The sequence below is a fragment of the Myripristis murdjan genome, chromosome 7 (genome assembly GCF_902150065.1).
Source record: "Myripristis murdjan chromosome 7, fMyrMur1.1, whole genome shotgun sequence".
Taxonomy (NCBI): Eukaryota; Metazoa; Chordata; class Actinopteri; order Holocentriformes; family Holocentridae; genus Myripristis; species Myripristis murdjan.
The window spans coordinates 32972195-32993504 of NC_043986.1; the positions used below are offsets into that span (position 1 = coordinate 32972195).

The window sequence follows — 21310 nt, forward strand, 5'->3', positions numbered from 1 at the left end:
AACATGGTTAATGTAATCGAGCTGTGCCAGACACTGAGAGCTGTTAGCTAACACTGGCTAACATGAGAAAATGGATGATATAGGGAAAATGATGAAATAGTCCCTCGGTTAACATAGACGACATATCCTCTCAATATTGCCCAACATCACAGTTTCTACCTTGCTCCACTCCACTCTTTAAAACCCTGATAAAACCAACATGTTGGCATGGCAACGCATCCGTGTTGACCTAAAATGACGCTGCATCCAGGCTGATACATGAGTCTCTAGTGAAGGAAAATCGAATTCCCTTCGCCCACAGAAATCACTCAGAGTGGAGACAGTGTCAGGCTGAAGATGGAAACGTGCAACAAGTTGACAGTTCAGTCTTGAGATCAGGCAAACCCCAACCTTAACCAAGCCAAACCACTCCCAGAATTCCTTGTATGTATGCATGGAATTTGATTTGATAAAGATACATGCAGAACCCAGCTTCAATTCATACTGAAAGACTTTATTTTGTGCTATTTGCCAAGGTTGCTGCCTTCCATGATCATTTTTAACAAACTCCCCAGCACAAGCTCATGTTGTTTTACATTTTATTAATTAATAGCAACATCAGAGTACTAAATGTACAGAGGACGAATCCAATGAGAATCGCATTTACAGTGCTTGCAAATACAGAGCTTAGTACAAGAGTAACCAAATTAAAGTCACCTGGAAATCGAAACATTTACCAATAACTACAAAAGGAAGAGAAATGTGGTTCATAAGACACAAAATAAAAATTGTACAACATTTAGCCGTCACAGAGACCGACTGCAGTCCCTTTTGTGGATATGTGTTGTGTGTGTGTATGTGTGTGTGTATACTATATTCATAAGTCTTATACAAAAGTAACAGAGGTACTCATTGATATATTAAACACAAATATAAAAAGTTTAAGAGTCACAAAGTACAAAGTCTTCATTTTTATGGCGACAACACGACTCAAGTCAGGTTCCTGCGTGATAGGTATGGACCGTGATTGTAAAATCAATGAACAACCCTTTGTGTGCCCCCATGTGAAACAATGAAAATAAAAACGTACATAAATAAAATGTTTAAAAAACAAAAAAAAGTGTCTGGTGTTGATTCTGTTCACTTTGATACCTATAGATCTTCCTCTGCCCTACAAATTGAAATTTCACACGATATTTATGATCTGACACCCTCTCTGAGACGGGGCATGTCGGCTATGCATCTCTGTCCACTCGAATTTTTATGACCTGTCAGGGAATAAGCAACCACAGGCCGATGTTGTCCCATTATCCCGAATATCCAAGCGATGTCAATCATTGCAGGCCTCCACTTTGTTTGAAGGCATCATACAGTTTCCGAGGCCCTCTGAGCGGCGGCACATGATATGCCACATAGGCAGATTTGGGTCACACAGCTACTCTGTCTCCTTTTACCAAAGGGATTATGGGGAAATTGTGATGGCGTGAACCAAGAGTTGGTTTTTCAAGTCTTTGACTGTATTGATAAGCACCGACAGTGCCTTAGCTCTTGTGAATCGAGGAGTAAAAACATGACCCAAGTGGAGAGTCGGAGCCCTCCGCTTTAGATACAGTAAGCGCACAGTACGTGAATTCTGAGACAATGAGGAGAAGCAGAGAGGATAGCTACACAGTTTTCTGACTGCTAAAAAAAAAAAAAAATGGATTCAGATCGTATCAGTCTATATGTCGTCAAGATAAACCTCGTCCTTTTCTGCTGAGTTCAACTGGCGTTTTTCATTGTCAAATCGTGCTTCTCTCAGGTTTACACAGTGCTCTGCTAAATTTACCCTTCCTTCCCGGAGCTCGAGTCTCGTCTTGACGTTTGAGTCTTGCCAGCTGAATTCTGATCATTCCAGCGATTTTTTTTTTTTTTTTCAGCTGTTGCTGGGCTACTTCCTATCGTCATTCGTCAATACCAGTTGGGCTCTCTAGAACATGCTTCCAGAATAGTGAGACACTCAAAGACCATGATTAAGCAGAGAGCCAAGACGCATTGACCTTTCTCCTCTGTTCTGGTTGCATCTGACGATACAGTGAAAACGAATCCTTGGCCTCAGACACCAAGTCAACGTGGAGCTCACATGAACAATACGTCAATAGGTTTCAATCTGCGGGTCAGATGTGCAAACAGCAATCAAGGTCCCTCTGGACGCGTGCGGCGCATCCATCTTGATGCTGGCGAGGAAACCCTTGTTAATTGAGAGCTTGTTTGTGCTGAAGGGGACACAGGCCTCTGGGTTTGCTGAAGAGACAGAAAAGGGGTTCTAAGCCGTGAGAAATTCATTCGCTGTGGAAAAGGCATGTCGAGTCTTTGGTGTCTGTTTCAGACTTCTCTACCACCTCCTGGAGACCCTGCTCTTGCCTGCTTGCTCACAACACCACCACCAGTTCCCTGAATCAAAACTGGCCGGCGGAGAGGATTTATTTTCCTCCAAGACCAATTTATCCAACATGCACCGCACTCAGCAATTTTCTTAAAATATAAACTGAATAGGTGAGAAAGCAGTAAGGCATTTCCTTACATATCATTCTGACTCCAGACAGAGATAAAAGGAGGAAGGGTGATATATGCTGATGGACTAAAGATATACATGCCTTTTCGAAATAAATGAATTATGTAAGTGAATTATAGTTCTCCTTGTCAAAAAGTCTTTTGGGAATGCAAAGTGAAGTCACTTTGAGCGAACAGTGCCCCTTGCTTTTAATGAGTGATGCTAACACAGTGAACAAGCTTTTTCAGGGAAACTAGGAAACTTGTTCCCCTCCAGTATCAAAAGTGTCTTTTGAAGAATGATATCACGCTAAAATTCAAAATGCCAGGGTTTCCCCTCAAGAATCCAATTGGAGTCCTTGGATTTTGGAAAAACAAACAAAAACAAACAAACAAACAAATGTTCAGGTTGGAATGTTACAATTCAATATTCCCAATTCTTGAGTCACATAAGATTTAGAAATTAAATCCTCACTGATTTGTTAGAAATTTTTTACAGGCTTTTCGCTAGGGTCACATGAACATTTTTAAATGATAAGGTCGAGTGTAAGCCATCTGAACTACAGAGACTTGGCAACCACAAGTATTTACTTTCATACAACAGTGAACTGCAGTCGGGAAAAATGAAGTCAGACATCTGAGTTGAGAAACTTCCGACTGCTGTCACAAATTGTTCACAGCACACAAGTTCCAGCACACACCGAACGAATGATACAGTTCCTTACCATCACTTCAACTCATTTAAGGGATAGTTCTCCCATTTTCTCTCATTGTTACTGAGTGCTGGATACTGGCTGGATCGAACTGCTGTAATTTAAGTTCAGTATGTCTGCACAAAAAGTGGACAAGTGGGAAAAGAAACAACAAAAAAAACAACAAAAAAACAGGAAAAATCTGCTAATCTTTTTCCACACCCTTGTGTCTCTCTCTGATAACGTCTTCATCAATTTAGCTACAGCATCAAACAGAAAAGGCGGAGAATTCAGTACAAATAACAACTTGTCTTTCCCTGATCACTTAATATGCTCCTGTATGTCAATTCTCCCTGTCGTTTAAGACTATGATAACACATCCATTGTCTGGGGCCCCTGGAGTGGTCGTAGCAATATAAAACTATAAATATTAAATGAGAGATGTGAGAGAAATAACAAGTGCAACCCAGTCTTGGTTGACTGAACTTCTTGGCAGCTACTGTTGGATTTACATTATTTTTCGTTAAGGTGATGAACCACTATAGTAAGCTTTATGTGGAGATGACGTTTGACAAGAGCATGTCATTGGTTTCCCAGCCAACCATAAATACAGCAGAATCAAATTGGAACTCGGGATATAACGTAAAGACCTCCTCGCACCACGACGGACCGCTTCTTTCGTACATTCCACCTGGAAATCACTCTTTAGTCTCTGAACTATTGCAGCGTCTACTAAAGTATTATACTGGTTAGCTAAAGATATAATACAAGTACTGCTTGAAAGTGCAGGTAGGAAGCTTGGCACAAGGTTAGTTTTGTGTTTTGAAAGAAATACTGTAGTTACACATGTAAACAAAGACACTATCCCCGACCTAGCTGAAACCTTTCCCAAAAATGGGAGAGGCCTTGAAAAATAGAACACACCTGTACACAAATAGAAGTAAATATATAGAAAATACATTTACACGTGTATAATATACAGTAGTTTTCATAACCCTCTGACTATTAAGATAACACTCTTCATTCAAAAAAATATATGTTATGTCAAATAAGCAACTCCAGAGCCCAACACATGTGTTAGGCTGAATTGGCATGGGTCATTCATGAGGAGTGTTTTTTTTTTTTTCACGTGGAAATGGGCAAAAGCAGTCGTTTTGCACCACAGTGTTTGTCCCAGGCTAGCTCGGCACCTCCTGAATGGCTCATATATATACGGATACTGATCTCAGAACTGCACACCGGGACGACTATTTATGTCAGCCTTTTCTTAAATCATAAAGAACAGTGGAGCACAAGCCTTCAACCACTCGAGTGAATTATTGGAGTCCTAAGTGCAGTGATGTGCCCTCGACAGGCGATAAAATCCATCTTTTTTTTTTGTCTGTACATATTGCTGTCTGCACCCAAAAAACATTTACAATTAGAGTTGTGTTTGTGCTTTGTACGGACCCACAGCACAACAAAAGGTAGATTAATAGGTGGCTTCCTTAAAAGCTCCGTAGCACAAAGGTAATCCGTCTTTCAGCACTTGAGGTTGATATTAAAATGGTGCTCGAAAGCTCTTGTGAGTCGTTTTTCTGTCCTTCCTCGGGATGGACTTCCCTCACCTTGACTTTAGAGATAGTTTAAATCAATTTGGCCGCTTCGTGACTGGCTCGTCCTAATCCCCTTACTTTCAACTGATGGAGCATTTTAGGTTTTCTAATAGAGTGAAAAAAAAAAAAAACAAGACAGAACAAAACAAAACAAAAAAAAAACCTCTTTCTCATGGGTCTACTGGGGAAAGGATGCCAGCTTTTTATTATGCTTCCCTTGGCACAACATCGAGCTTGTGCACCACCTCTAACATCCTGGCTGACATTTTGATATGCTAAAAACATTAAGATATAGCTTTTATGATCTGAGATGCCCCTTACCACATCCTGTGCTGTGAGGGCAATTTCTCTTTATTTCTCTTTATTACTTCCTGTATTCAAAACACAAGCTGCAGACAGTTTTGATCCTGAGAGACACCCTTTGCAGTGCTTCTTTCATAGGTTCTTCTTCACTCCCACTTGAATAATTGAGAGGGGCATTTATTTTCTATCTTCAGCTAATTGGTTCACATTCTTCCCGACTTCCTGATTCTATAATTCCGAGTTAGGTTTCAAAAAAAAATAATTTGTCAGAAACACAGCAATCTGGGAGACGGGGTGGGGATGTTCATTTACAATCTGTGAGTTGGGTGGAGAGATTAATTTTTAGCTCCCTTTCCCATTTATGCAAACGATCGCATGAATTATTTGAATGTGAACTTCAAATTGAATCAGTTCCACCCCTTTTAGCAACGCGGCTCAGATCTGAATCATAACCAATCATTGTAACTTATCCAAAAAACGACTGCTTGAGACTGAGACGGAAAATGGGAGTGTTGTGTGTTGCCAGAGAGCGAGACAGACCTGAGGCAGTGTGAACGCTGCGCTCAACTTCCATGCCTTTCGTCGTGGCTGTCATCACACAATCCATACATGAATGTGCTGCCATGGAATTTGGGGCAGCACGGCGTCTGCGTCATAGAAAGATATTCTTTTTACATGAAGCCAAATCAGTCTGGAACTTCAAAGACCGAGCGCTTGGATTGGCTCGCGGAGTCTCCAGATTGTTGTAGTCTCAGGTTGCAATGAGAGAATTAATTAACAGTCCTGACACCCTAGTGCTCAGGACCAACTCTGTTAGGTATTAGGGCTGTGGCAGACTTTTCTGCATAAAAAAATAGAAATAACGCCTCTGCTTTTAAAATGGGATCTATAGAAACTATGTTAAAATCAGGTGTTTGATAAAGCATATACCGTTTCTTCTTCTTTTTTTGTTCTCGTTTTCTCTCCCCCCCGCCCACCCAAGATGAGTAGTGCTCCATATAAATATGTTTTTGGACTCTTTTGCAACACAATCCTTAAAACTAGTTCAAAACATTATTCAAATACTTTTGTAGCATTTTTTTTATCGTTCATATTTCTTTAAAAAAAAAAAAAACAATAGAGTTGGAGTTGATACAGGGTTAATATAGCGCTCTGTCTTTTGTCCATCACTTGTTGTCGAAAGTTCCTTCTATCCAGATTGTGGCACATAGTGGCATTATTGGCACATTGTTCAGAAATACAGCTCATCTTCCACCCCACAGCTGCTCCTTGGATTCCTTTGTCAAATGTCAAATATATCCCCATGTTTTTCCTCTGTTGAGACATCCGTGACGTCCATAGTCTTGTCCCACATATCCTGTAAATATATCTATATATATAATCTATATCTAAATGACTGTAAGTCCCTGGAAATATGGAGTGGCAGCGTTGTGGCTGCTCAGCTTGTAATCATCTCTAGAAAAATAAATATCTTCACCGGTGTCCAAAGAGTGATCCCACTATGTTACAAAAGGAGCGGTTTTGTTTGTGTGTGTTGTTTCCAACTGGATCCTGTAGAGATGTGGAGAACAAAATCATCATTACCCCTCATGACCGACTGAATTCAAGATGGACACATCACTGACTACATTTACATGGGCTGCAATACACCCATATTAACCCCATTAAAGCAATGCTGGGAAAAGGAATGTCCATCAAACTGCATGTTACATTAACCCCAATGAGGTCATAATGATAGTAAGCAACACTCGTATTAAAGGACCATATCAGTGATTTTGAATGTTTGGCCCATTTACTACAATTTAGCCACATTCGACGTTGCAGCAAACCATGTGGGGGTACTCAAGATTTCCCTTGATTTACAAATTTGAATTTTTAGTTGAAACACCCACCTTATAACGTTCTGCTTCTGTGGCTAACAAAGTCCTCACTATTCATAAACCACAGAACCGATAATTGGCTGTGTAATGGAAGTGTTTCCCTGAGGGCTATTCTCCGGAAGAGAGAATGGAAACCAATAGCTGAATAAAAGTTAGGAATAAATATGTCACAGTTTGAAAATATGACTGCTTCATTGGCAAAACATGAAGTTTAGACATTTAGTAGATATTATGCCAAACATGCAAATTCACTGGTATGGTCCTTAGTTGGGTTGTTGAAGGGTATTTCAGACATGTATACACCTTAATCATAATATGACATCCTATTTGAGTTTTTGCAGCAGACTGTGACAGATATGGTGATCCAGCTGCAAGATGGCTAATTCTCTTTTAGCGACTTCTATGGTAAAGCAAGAGGTGAGGTGGAGCCACCATGCATGCTCAATATTTTGTGTGAAATGGATATATGTTGCATAGTGGTCAAGCCAGGCTAAATCAGGCTATTCTCTGTAGCATGTAAACAGGACTAAGATTGGAAAGAATAAATGTATAAGCAACCCATGTAAACAGATTAAACAGATTATTGTCTTGTTTAGAATGAGGCCAGATTATTTAGTTCATGTAAATGTAGTCACTGTAACAACGTTTCATTGGTTACATTTGGTTTCATTTGAATTGGTATCGAGGTTTAACCTGAGGAGCATGTGCACACCCAGTGTATCAGAATCCACTCTGTTTTGGCCTCTGATAAGCCTGAGCAGTACATAAAGTTTGAAGTCATAACAAGGATTCTCATGTCTTTAAGACTGCAGCACAGAGAGCAAGGCTGTGGCGAGTGGAGCTGACTGAGACTAATGTGTGTCCAGACAACGACTTGGCGCTGTCCTCTCAGTATACTACCTGCAGGCAATCTATTCCTTTTCAAATCTGGGTCAATTGCAGACGTTACGCCTCCCCCCGGGCTTGCAGCCACACTGTGGGGCCAGAGCATGTGTTTAACTTCCACGCTTTGAATTTCAAATGCGGACCATTCTGGCATACATCGCCCATGCATAAAAATATGTCAAATGTCAAGAAAAAGTGCCGCTTTTACTTGTAGAAATGCTCCAACCAGTATGCTATGGGGTGTAATAATGATGGTGCATAAATATCCACAAAAATGTTTCATAGATGTAGGGTGGCGATGCTGCAAGAAATCATATCAACTGCCGGCATTTTTTAATAATGTGTTTACAATAAATACCTTATCATGAATAACGCCATTTTTTGATATTGCAATGAACTGGATGTCAATCAATTTGCAGCACTGCATAGAAGACAGACTGAAGCATAATCATGTCAGAACTAACAAACATATGCCAAGTTCCCCTCTATTCCCAAACTGGGGCAGCAGCGCTGCAGGGATCTAGGTGGCTAAGGCTCAGGCAATGATTTGCAAAGGGACAAAGTAGCACAGAACCCACCAGAGCGTGAATTCAGGAAGTCTGGTCCGCCCACAGGAAGTGAACAAGGCCTTGAGCCGGTCAGCAGGAGATCTCAAACCATTTCTCTGACACAAAGGCCACAGGAATCAGTTGCCTTTCGGTGGGAGAGGGCCTGTGGGATCAAATGCAAGGCGTAAGAAAAATCACTACATTGTAATCTTAAGACTGATATGCTAGCTTGTTGAAATATGGGTCCAATATTGAGTTTTATTTCAAACTATGACTGGATGAGATCCGGCCAGTGGGGTCTACCTCTCAAATGATGGATATAATGAAGTTAGTTAGATTATCTTCTTGGGTCTCATTGGAGATTTTATGTCCCATGGCCTAAATGCTGTTTCATAGGCTTTACCACACTGACAATAATGATAGTAATAATATTTTTGGAATTTTTGCATAAATATGGTAACTTCTACGTATATCAAATATATTTAAATGTATTTAAATAAAATGAATGCCTGTGCCAGCTGTCAGTTATCCAGTTTTTCACTCCAAAATATCAATATCAGCCAGAGCTGTGTCCACAGAGAGAAATGATATGTAGTCGGTGTACTTCCAGTAGCTGATAAATACTAAAACTACTAGATACCACATCCACATCATGTTTTCAACTTGAATTTTTATTAACTCATGTAAAGTTGAGAGATTCATATGTTAAAATGGGTTAACATAGCTAAAAAAAATGACTGTACAGTGCACAGCAGGAATTTCTTTAGAACACAAAAGCCCTTGAGATTCAGCAATGCTTCAGCTGAACGCTAGAAGGGTCTGTGCACTGGAATATAAAAATCATTTCTTCAAGATCTAGACTTTGAATGCCTCTGCTTTAAAAAAAAAATGAACTAAGAAAACAAATCCAGAAAACAGTGACTATTTTCTCCAAACAAATTATCCTCTGTGGCGCCAGAATAATGAAATGGCTGCAGGATTTTGATATCCCAGTGTGAATGTCTTCTCCCCCCTCCAGCTGCTATTCAGCAATTAAATGACTGTTGCTCAAACCATCAAAACTATTTTCACACATATGATTACTTTCACAAAAATGATGTCATGAAGATGAAGACCAACTTAAAGCTGCACAAGGCAAGATTTGTATGAGAACAAAACAAAACAAAACAAAACAAAAAAACGGCTGTCAGTCTATATCACAAAGTGGCGTAGCAACAAGGAAAAGCGTCCCGTCTCTTCTAATTAAGATGCCATGGACTCTGTTGTCATGGGCACTTCTCCACCCACAGAAAGTGGGAAAGACACACTCAGAGGATAGCTCACCCATTCTGAAAAATGTTACATGATTTCTCTTCCCCCTGCAGCTGTTCTGTGGTGTTCTCTTCCTCTCATTGTTACTGAGTGCTGGATACTGGCTGGATGCTCCACATGCTAACTGTTAGCCTCCTGCCATTGAGCTGGACTTCCCCCCAGCTAACACTCTGAATAACTGCCTAACTAACTGACTAAGAATTTTAAATAAACAAAGTTTGAGTTTGATTATGTGTAGCAGGGTTTTTTGCAACCTGAAATGGTGTTATTGAGTGATACAGGAAGTGCAGAAGTTACCGGATCTTTCTGGATGTTGATACCAGAAAAAGTATTATTACACAGTAGCCTATTTTCAGCAAAACTATCATCTGTGTGCACTCTAGTCATATGTGCATTTTAGTTTTGGAGAGCAATAATTATAAAGTGATGTTAAACCTTATTTGAGTGGATTATGGCAGGTATTTTTCAGAGTTTTAGCTGGGGGGAAGTCCACCTCAATGGCAGGAGCATTTGGAGCATCCAGCCAGTATCCAGCACTCAGTAACAATGAGAGGAAGAGAGCACCACTACTGTCCTACAGAACAGCTGGGGGGGAAGTGAAACAACATAACATTTTTCAAAATGGGTGAACTATGCCTTTAAATAATTTAAACCACAAAAAACAGAGCACTTCATCCAGAAAAATCTGGAGTCATCAACATTTGAGCTTTTTAGCCACTGTCATGTCATGTTACAGCATTTTCAGGGTACTGAAGTTTGAATTCACTTACCTCTCACTGCCTTTAGGGGCTGAACTACAAACTTTACTAGCACAGCTTTAAGAAGCTGGGCCTGACAGGAATTGGCAGAGTAAAGTACTGCAGACAGATGATATGCAAGTCGGTAGATTGTCTTGACATAATATTGTCATGGAGACTATGACATGACTCATTACACAAAAATTAATATCAGTGGATGATTCAACAGCTTACTTTGTCTGTGCAACTTGGATATACTGACATAGATCAGCCAGGCTTCACTCCGGGGAGAAGACAGTGTCAGGCAGATGAACAATGGCATTAAATGCAGCCAATTTGTGTGGATGTTCTCACATAAACCTCTGAAGCCTTTGCAGAGTGCAGTTTAGAGAAATAACACGAGGCAGGAGAGCAGCACATAACACAGATTCTCATACATTCCATGAAGGAAACAGTGGATTCACTATGACTATTTTTATTTTTTAACACTGACTTAAAGGACCATTTCAGTGATTTTGAATGTTTGTTCTGTTTACAACAATTGACCCACATTTTACATCGAAACAATCCATTTTGCAAATCATGCACGGGTATTAAATAATTCACAACATATAATCAAAATCCCTCCATTTTCAAATGTGAATTTTTAGTTGAAACGGCCGCCTTACAATGTGATTCTGATTCTGCAGCTAACAAAGTCATCAACATTCATAAACCATGAGAATGATAAGTGGTTGTGTAAAGTAAACATTTCCCTGGGGACTACTTTCCAGTGGAGGGATAATTTCACTCCACCCAGTTTCAAGTCATCAAAACACAACAGTGCTGCTGCTTTTAGCAAAACTAATGTGGAGGACTTTCTTATGGTGATGGAATACTGCTGTGAAGTTTGAAGTCTCTGAAAGTTCATTTTCTTATTGAAGTGGAATGAATGGAAAGCAGTGGCTGGATAAAAAGGAGGAATAATGATATGGCAGTTCTATTATACGACTGCTTGCTTTGGGAAGAGATTAGCAGAAATGTGAAATATATTCATTTTGTTGATATTATGCTAAACATTCAAAATCACGAGTATGGTCCTTACTTAGTTGTCATTTTTAGTCATCATTTGTCATGTTTGTATTTTGCCCTCTTTGCATGCCTCATCAGTTATGTCTTTACAACTGTCAAATCTAAAAATTATGGCAACATTTGTTCCTTCACAAAACCATGATACTTTAGAAACATAAAGTGTTGAATTTCATTTTTTGGCTGAAATTGACTCATTCAGCATATGGCTCCACAACATTAAGACCATTAGGCGGAAGTGGACAGGTGTGACAGCCTGGACTTTCCAGTGCTGACTGATTCAAGAAGTCTTCCGCTGTGTGTCCACCTATAGCCCTCGTATGATTAGCCTGAGGCAGCGTACCTATTTCCATTGTAAGCAGTCTTGTAGACAGGTGTTTGCTGGATCATCTCATCAGTGTAGATGGGCACGGCAGTCCGGACGCACTCGTGGGAGCACTGCAGGCTGTCATTGTAGGCAGTGAAGATGTCCACCTTGCTGGGCACCCGGGCTGGGGTGAAGTCTGTCAGGTTTTGGCAGCTTTCCTCCTGCTGGTGGATCTTGCGCTGATGGCTATTGTGGCGGCCATTTCCTGACTGTGCACAGCTACAAAAACACGCACCAAAGACAAGAAACAAACATAAAATCATACCTTGTATCTCAGATGAATTGCGAGTACTTCAATATTAATGCAAGTTCATATACATGAGTAATTACAATAATGCCATGATGGGGTGAAGTAAAGGAATCTTTCCTACCAGTTTTTAAGGACAAGTGTTGTGATCAAGGCTGCGATAACCATAATGAGAGACACAGTGATTGTGATTATCTGGTGAACTGCCAAACCTGCAAAGAGAGAAAAAAAAAACACACACACAAGAGACAAGAGTTACACCAATCTATGAAGGAAATGAACTTTTTAACTTTTACTCCGAGGGAGGCTTTCACAGCAGAGAGCCATGGAATATACTGGAATATATTTTCCATTTTCTGTACTGTCCAAATCCACCACAGTTGACAAAGCACTGAGAGCAGCTCATTGAAAAAGTGCCCACACAGAGCACTATGTAACCCTAGAAAATTTTGCTTTACCGTCAGTACTGATGATGCTATCACCCACTGCTATTCATAATTTAAGAGTGACATGAATTATTCCATTACAGTACAGCCAAGGATAATGGATATGCACGTTCAAGTTTTCTCTCAAGTAGTTTTAAAACTCATCCTCATTCAAATTCATTAAAAGGAGAAAATAACCTGGAACTCATTTTAAGATTTATATTTCTGTGTACCCTATACATTTAATCATATAGCATGACTAAACACGCTGCAGCAAATTCAAAGGTCTCATTTAAAGTTGCAAGTGTAGTCTTTCGACAAAACTACCCCAGTGAGCGACTTCAAATTGCGGTCACACTTTCGTAAGACGCTCCCCTGTAGATATTCAATGGAATGGCAATTGATGCATCAGTTAAATATCAACAAGAGTTTAGTAGAATATCAATAAGGCATAAAATATATCTCCACATATTGACATGTGTTGACACTGTATGTTTTTGTTGTATTATAGACATGGAGGCCTAGTGGACATTATGACTGGACTCCCCACGCCCCAACAGATTTCTGGGCAAGCTACAGCCACAGGGTCAAGATTAGGCTTCTGATTGGGTGAGGACTTTACTGGATGCCTGCAGGGTTAAGGTAAAGTTATGGTTGGGTGAGGGCTGATGTACACCTGTTTTAGTGAAAAGCAACAGATTTAATGACCAATCACACCACTTCATCAGATCTCCATAATAACACTGTACAGACAAATGTAGTTTAACACTTATTGATATTCTACTGAGCTCTTCTATATCATAATATCTACAGGGGACGAGCCACACAAAGTGTTACTCAAATTAATCAGCCAATTAAAGAAGGTGTAATGATTATACACAATAGGTGTGTTCCAAATGCTGTGTGGTTCCCTGTAATGCGGACTGCACGGGGTATTGAGATGTGATAAATAAGATTCCATACTGTATGGGACAGAAATGCTCAGTTCAAAATGAACTATGTAGGGAAGAACTGGACAATGGTTCATCACTTTTCTGGAAGCTGACAAGCCAGTTTACCCATCCGTCATTGCGCAGCACCTCGGTTAGTTCAAGTCTGACATGTGGTTAAGACAAAATGGAGATGATGACTATCTTTGATGTGGCAAATACTGTATTTAAGTGTTACCAATAACTAATAACAATTATACATAAAAAAAGTGCAAGTAAAAACTTTGCATCAGTGCCTTCAACAGCACTGAGGAAAGTCCTGAGAGCCTGAAACTTAAGCTCTCTTCTGTGTTTTTAACATCACTGTTGTGCACATTTTTCACTGCAAGGACAGGAATGGAATAAATCAATAAGACCACTGATCTCAGCACAACTACTTTTTTCGGGACTCTTGGCTGTCTTGTTTTTTTTTTTTTTTTAATAATAATACATAAGCAAACAAAACATGGGAAGGAAGTGCTGTAGGTGTGGATGATGTTGCAGGGCATTTTGATTGAAACGGCAAGTCCAGCTGACACCAAAGTTGGTATGCATGCTTGCCATGCTTCACTGAGGCCGTGTGCAAAACTGGGCAGCAATTGACCATAGGAGGCTGCTATACCCCAAAATAGCTTTAAACATTAATAGCTTGGGAATAAAATATGCAATTTTTGCATATTTGCAACAGCTCCTCAGTGCTCAATTAATGAGTACAACTCACAAGCCAAAGAATATACAGCAGCAAGTGCTCATCAGTGATATGACAATGACACCATAAGTGTCACCAGAATCAACAAAACATGAATCAAGAGACATTCAGGAATAATGAAAAAGAACATGAGTTACAAAGTGAAGAGTAATGAATAACAGATATCTCTGGTGGTTCATCAATGATTCAAAAAACTGCAATTACATTTGCAATATTCATTTATTTTCTTTTATCCTGCCTACAAGAGCTGTGTTTAACACTGGAAGGCTATACAAACAGCAAATGATGGAAGGCTCGTGCATCAGCATGCCGGGCAACCATGTTGCTGTCTCGTTGTTGTTGTCTAGCCTTGTCGTGCACACGTTGTTGTCTAGTTGTTGTCTTTAATGTCAAGTCATTGTGGTCTAGCCTAGTCATCCAGTCGTTGGCTTCTGCCACGATCACACTGCTGCTGGAGGAAGAAATCTGTTGCTGTAAAAACGGTGGCGATAATGAAAATCACAGACATCAGAACAACAGAAGAGTGTGTGGCTATTTCATTGATTTTTCCAAGAAGGGTTGTAGCATCAGATGCATTGAGTACAGCTGCAGGACATTTATGTGTTCCAGGCTCTGCTGGGCATCCCATTGGCCCTGCACCAATCTCTGCTGCCATATGGCTATCCATCCTGAAAAGGATCCACAGGCAGTGACCATCTCCTGACATTTGGGGATGGAGCCTGGGTAGACACCCTGGACCAGGTGCTTGACTGTGTTTCTTGCCTGTATGTAGAATCATTATGAACAACCTCAGAGGTAACAATGAAATCAAGTTAAAAGAGTAGATAGGCTGCACCTCTCCAGATCTAAGATAAATAAATGGTTCCCCTCTGTTCCTTCTCTGTGCCACACTAAAGAAGCCACTCTAGTACACTGCTACATCATGTGTCCTGCGTTTCAGGTGCACTGGTGCTACATTTTCTACATTTTACATTTCAAAAATTCATGAGCCTAATCCACAAACTATTATCTTTAATATTTCAGAGATTTTAAATAATCTCACACTGGCTCAACTATAGCCTTATGTCATCTAAGAAATGCTTGTTGATATTGTGGAAGGGTAAAGACATTCCTAATGCTAGAAGGTGGCGTGATGATCTTGTCAATACTCATGAGGTGAAGAGGATTAGAAATATTAGAAGTGATCAGGTGAACTTATTTGATGCCATCTGGCAACCTCTCTTTCAATACTGGGAAAAGACAAAAAGAATTTTTTTCTGTTTACAGATTTTTGTTACAACCAAAATGTAGGATCCTTTGGTTTGGATTTGGGGTGCCTGGGTTGGGTAGTGTGGTGGGTTGGGGCATTTCCACCTGCCTTCTTTTCTTCTTTTCTTCTTCTGTCACTGATCATATTTATATTGCGTTTATATATTCACCAATGAATTTGTATTTTTACTTTCAGTAATGACTTGTACATGCTAGAGTCGACTCTATAAAAATGTTTCAACTAGAAACAGCCTCAGAGGCAGTATCTGAATTAAAACGATATGAAATGAGAATGTTTATAATTGATTTAGCTTAAATTGTGTTTTTTTTTTTTTTGCTTTGACTTCGGCAAAACTAGTTAGCCAAGAAATAACTAACAGCTGAAAAGGTGATGGATGAAGCACAGCGGTACTCAGTATTCCTTTCAGGCTGCAAGCTGAGTCAGCCATGATGAAACAAAGACGTGTGTGTGAAGAGGTACTCTTCCACAGGAAAACAAGAAGCAACCGTCACATTATCATTACCGACACCTTTCTAAGAGTATGAAAATATATATTTGTACATATAATGTATATATGTTTTTCTTTTTCTTTTTCTCTTTCTGTGACAGCATCTGTAAGGAAATGGGATATTGATGGCTTTGTGAACGGCTTGGTATGACTAATTGTAATTGAGCTTGTGTGACGTGATGTGCTGAATGTTTTTTAGCGCACCTGATACCTGTAGTTGCAAAGAGAACAAACCTGAAGAAGCAATATGCATCTTTTGCTCTGCAAAAACTAAAAATTAAAATTGAAACAATAGAGCCCTTTGAGTGGCATCTGTGTGAAGACCTTTTGTATGCAGTGATCTGGTATTCATGTAGGCGGTATCTACCAGGGCAAAGTTCATGCCTATCCTGCACCTGGACCAATAAGAAAGACACAATGAGTCAATAATAGTAGTAAACACAATGAGTGGGAATGCTTAGGCTACACCGCTACAAGGAGGCAAAAGAGCAGCGACACTGAGCAGTGACACTCTGAGCCACAGACAGTGGATTAGCTTGCCAGCCCCAAACTGATGAAACGCCAAGCATCAGACAGCAAGAGCAGCCCGGGGGAACCAACTGGCCCCGGCGTCAAGCAAGCACACAGAAATGGATGCCTTTGTGGAGATAGAGGAGGAGGAGCACTCCAAGCCAGTGTTAAAGCAGCCACAGTCTGTGTAATAGACACACATCCACACAACATTAACTAGTTAGTAGCTGTTAAAAAGTTACTTTAGCATGTTGCTGCTCCTAAATAGTAACTACTTACTTTATTTAGGGCCTTTGTCTTAGGGCCTGCTCATATTAGGGCCATTTATCGTGCTAAAGCAAAAATGCCCCCCTCCCCAGTCCCCGGCTGGCCTGCACTCACATCACCTAAAGCCCCAACGTGCTCAAGCGCAACTGCCCCTGGTATGCACGTCATCACATTGAAACACACGTATGGCCCGACTTCATTATAAATCGATAAAGTTCAAATACATTCATCATGTCTTCCTTTTAACTAATAGACGTTTTGTTTCTTTTAAGGGGTGTTAATTTACCTTGACAGTTTCAGAGGTAACTTCCTCCGTCTTCGTCCAACTGACAGCCGATTGTGCGGAGGCAGGAGGACGACATGATTTACGTTGTATCGTGCATGTGCTCATGCATGAGCGCCCGTACCGTAGGCCTACTGGAGCACACGTCCTCCAACCGTGCCAGAGTGGGGGAAGTGTACTGTATTCAAGCACGGAATGGAGCATCACACTAGTCAAATAATCAGTGCTGTGTAGACATAACCACCGCGTGTCTTTGAGTATCAGGGATGTGTGTAGAGCGGCGAGGAGAGAGAGAGATGGTGTTTATTTGAGTAATAATGGTAGTTTATTTCTGATGGAAAATATTTTCAAAGACCATTTTACTGAGGAAGGAAAAGGAAAAATCCTTTAGATTTTTGTGCCTGCCGTTTCAGACCAGTAAAACCAAAATGCCTTTTCGTTTGTGTTTTTTAATTGAATATCAAATCACTATTACGTTTTCATTCCTTTACTTTCTGTTTCTGAAAACAAAAGAACAATAACAGAACTGTACTTTAGCAATAAGTTCATGTAAATCTATGGTCTTTACCCATAGTAAATTTCACTTTTTTTCTGTGTGAGGAAGTGGAAGTGAGAGGAGGGGATCTAAAAAGTGTGGTCACCCAACGGCACCACACTGTTAATGTGGGCCTGATGTGTGCATGCGAGAAAGAGAGAGCCTACCAGATTTTTTGTTTAGTATTTTGATTACTTGATTGTGGTTAAGCTACGATGCCAGAGGTGCGTTTCACAGTTTGTGTATTTGGTTTTCTCAAAGCACTCTTTTATTTGGTTATTTGATGCAGATATGAAGCTTTGCATGCTTATGATGGGTTTTCTGTTGCGTATGTAATGGTTTTCCGGTTTTGCATGGGTTTCTGGCGAGGTTATGATTTGGGCTTGTTTTTGTTGACTTGGGCAGGTTTTAAGTTGTGATTGGGCTGGAAACTGTCAGTCGGATCTGGCAACCCTGAGAATGAGCAGAGCTGCCTATTGTCTGGAGGAGCTGTGATTGAAACCGCCTCTTGTATGAACTGCAACTGGCCACCCCAATAAAAAATTTCTGGCTCCGCCACTGAACCCAGGGGCCACTATCCTGGCTAAAAAGTGACATGGGGGCCACTGTTGGAGGACTACATTTAAGTCCAATGAGAAATGAGACAGGCTAACACAAACAAAACAAGGCAAAGAGAAATATGAGGTGTACCTTTGCAGCCATAACATTAGCTAAATGTCCAGACCACAAAGTAGGCAGAAATGTAGGAAGAGGCGGGCAAAGAAAGAAAAAAATACAGAAAAAATGAATCTCCAACCAATAGTGCACCGTGAAACTATAGGTGACTGCTCTTGTAGCTACACGTCAGCTGAGCTGGTGAAACTGTATGATACTATCTGCAAGAGATAATGAGATTAAAAAAAATATATCACCTGCATAAATAGAGGTATGATTTGTAGACCTATGCATCAACTGCTATTATCTAGTGTTCTAAGCCTTAAATGCCTCTGGTGGTCTGGAAGAATCAACTACAATCTGTGCATTATCACTTTGAGTCTGAATAAAATACCACTGTCACACTCTCAGCACTCATGAATGTCTCTATGCCTTTGCTATCCTCAGTTCCTCTGTACCTTTTGCTTGAGGCTTTGAATTAAACATCAGAAGTTTTTGAACAATCTATTGATGCAGCATATGGTATATCAAATAAAATATTTGATCAAAAGACGATCCAAACATACAGTCTGAAGTGAGTGAAAAAGGCAGGCTAAATGTTGAGTAGAGGACATACACATACTACACAAACAGCTAGACTGGTGACATTGAGGGAAAAAGACGTGTCTCGCTGTTCATATCTACTTTTCTTCACTGTACTTCAGGATATCTGCAGGTTGAGCCATACAAATGAAACACCTTTCAAAGCTTTTATAGTGTTAACTGGAATTCAATTTTATGTAACCATCAAACTAAAGGACACAATCTGTGAGAACAATTTCCGTCTGCTTAAGAGAGGCTAATGAAAAGTCTGAAACTATAAATGGGCAGGGTAAGAAAAGGGAAAACATGAAAGTACATGCTTAGGGACATCAGGTCCAACCTGTTTGACATATTGCATGAAACCAAATATGTCAAACTAAATGCCCACAGGCCAAATCAGACCCGTGGCATAATTATAACTGGCCCATGAGACGACTTTTTATTTTCTATTAACACTGGCCTGGTTCAGTATCACCCACAGTGTGGATACTACAAACCCAGACATGCACTGCAACGTCCTATCAACACTATCAACACCTGTGTGGACCCGCCCCCTCCTCCTCCTGACGAGCTCCTCAGCAGCCCAGAGGATCACTTGCATCAAGACAGTTATTAGCTATTAGCAATTATTTGCTAATTAGCTCGAAAGGAGTATCAAAATGGAAAGGGGAACACAGGTGAAGGCAGTCGGGAAGTGGAGTACCTGTTTGCTTGCAATAAGGATGAACCCTGTGTCTCATATGTGGAGCCGATGTTGTAATGACAGAATGTAACCTTAGGAACCATGAGACAGTTACTGTTATGGATAGTTATATTGTTGTTTTTTTTATAATCACACGGCAATGTCTATATTTTAATGTTTGACTTTTGTAATACTTTGGCAGATTTCAACCAAATCATGGGGTTTAACACAATCATATTTGTTTAGTTCTAGCTGGATTTGTGTGTCAGTGATGTGCATGTATGAGTAAACACATGATAAGTATAGATATCTTCAGCAAAACATCAGTTATCTGGTCATTTTTGATTTCATGTCATGAAACTGTTCATTCAGAAGAATTCAGATACAACATGCTGATGGGAACCTTTCATATTATTCTCCACTCTGTAATCAGTTTGGCTTTAGATATCATTGTTTTGTTTTACAGAAAGATGCTTTGAGTAGGAATGTTTCATGAAAAGTTCATATTTGCGGATGAATCATTATTTTTGCACAGGACATGTTTTGATCAAAAGAATGACCACTTTGGGTCAAAAGCATTCATTAAATATAGGCCCTGTTTAGCCTTTGAATTGTTTTTTTGATTTTTTAGTGATTGAGTTTGACAGCCTTGCATTAAACCATTATTGTTAACCTGACTCAATTCAGCAGCTCAGTCTTCTCATAAAGACAACAGTCTTCTACAATCGGCCACTAAACATTTCCACTGGCAGAGCTGGGTGTTAAGTGCTTTTCCCAAGAGCACTTTAACGGTAGCTTGTTGAGGGAGGGAAGAGGATAAGTCATTCACTTGCCCTGCCAGGGCTTTTCTAGCCAGTCTGGGGAGTTGAACTGCAAACTTTTAGTTCACAAGTCCATTCTCTAAGTGTTCCACCAGCCCACTGCCAACTACTTATTCCCCTATTGGTATTATATCTATTTGTAGTATAGTTACTGTGCTTTTAAAATGACAGCAGATAACAACATATTGAGACATTTTTACTTTTAGACTGGATCTCCCATTTTTTACAAATCCTGAAAGATCGGCTTCATGCAGCGACTGTTAATGAACTCTCAAAATATGCATGTGCTTGGCTATAGTGTCAAGACTGGTGCATGTTACTGATTTTGATCAAAGATTGTTTGATCAAAGATGTGTTACAAAATCCGCTCAGTTCTTTATAATCACAGCTGAAACCAAAGCAAAGCCAGTGAACACCATGCAATCTTGAGGCCACATTTTTTGGTGAAGTCCCAGAGGTTGCTGGTTAACAGCTCTGCGCTGTTGAGCTGTGCGCGGCCATGAATATCAATCCGAGCGTCCTTAGCCATAAAATTATAAAAATTATGTAAAGGACCATAACAACAAATTTGAATGTTTGGCCCATTTACTACATTTACCCATTTTACACGGCAACAAATCATTTTGCAAAACATATGAGGGCACTTAAGATTTCACAGCACGTAATCAAAATCCTTTGATGCTCAAATTTGAATTTTTGGTTGAAAGAGCCAACTTATAATGTTCTGCTTCTGCAGCTAACAACTTGGTCACCATTCGTCATTAACATCAATTAACTGTGAAGAAAAAAGAAAGAGACAAAAAAAAAGAAAAAAAACCAAACGACTTGCATTTTTTTTTTCATTCAAACTGGCATAGTCGGATGGCTCATTGATCCATCACCAGACACTGCACCAGAAGTGTAAAGACAAATCAGGAAGACTGAGGCAAACGTGCTGCCTAAAAAACATACTGTGGTCTACACTGCAAAAACT

The 21310-nt window shown here is 40.0% G+C and overlaps 1 protein-coding gene across 1 annotated transcript in view; it reads right to left on the reverse strand.

The window, feature by feature from the left end:
* Positions 1–5117: 5117 nt before the first annotated feature.
* The window catches only part of ajap1 (adherens junctions associated protein 1), a 68465-nt gene continuing 52272 nt past the window's right edge, over positions 5118–21310 (reverse strand). The window contains exons 3-6 of the mRNA XM_030055896.1: positions 12269–12356; positions 11874–12116; positions 8445–8577; positions 5118–6652 (exon numbers count right to left, since the gene is read on the reverse strand). Coding sequence (XP_029911756.1) covers positions 8505–8577; positions 11874–12116; positions 12269–12356 — 404 coding nt within the window. The 3' untranslated portion in view covers positions 5118–6652; positions 8445–8504. The remainder of the gene's footprint in view (positions 6653–8444; positions 8578–11873; positions 12117–12268; positions 12357–21310) is intronic.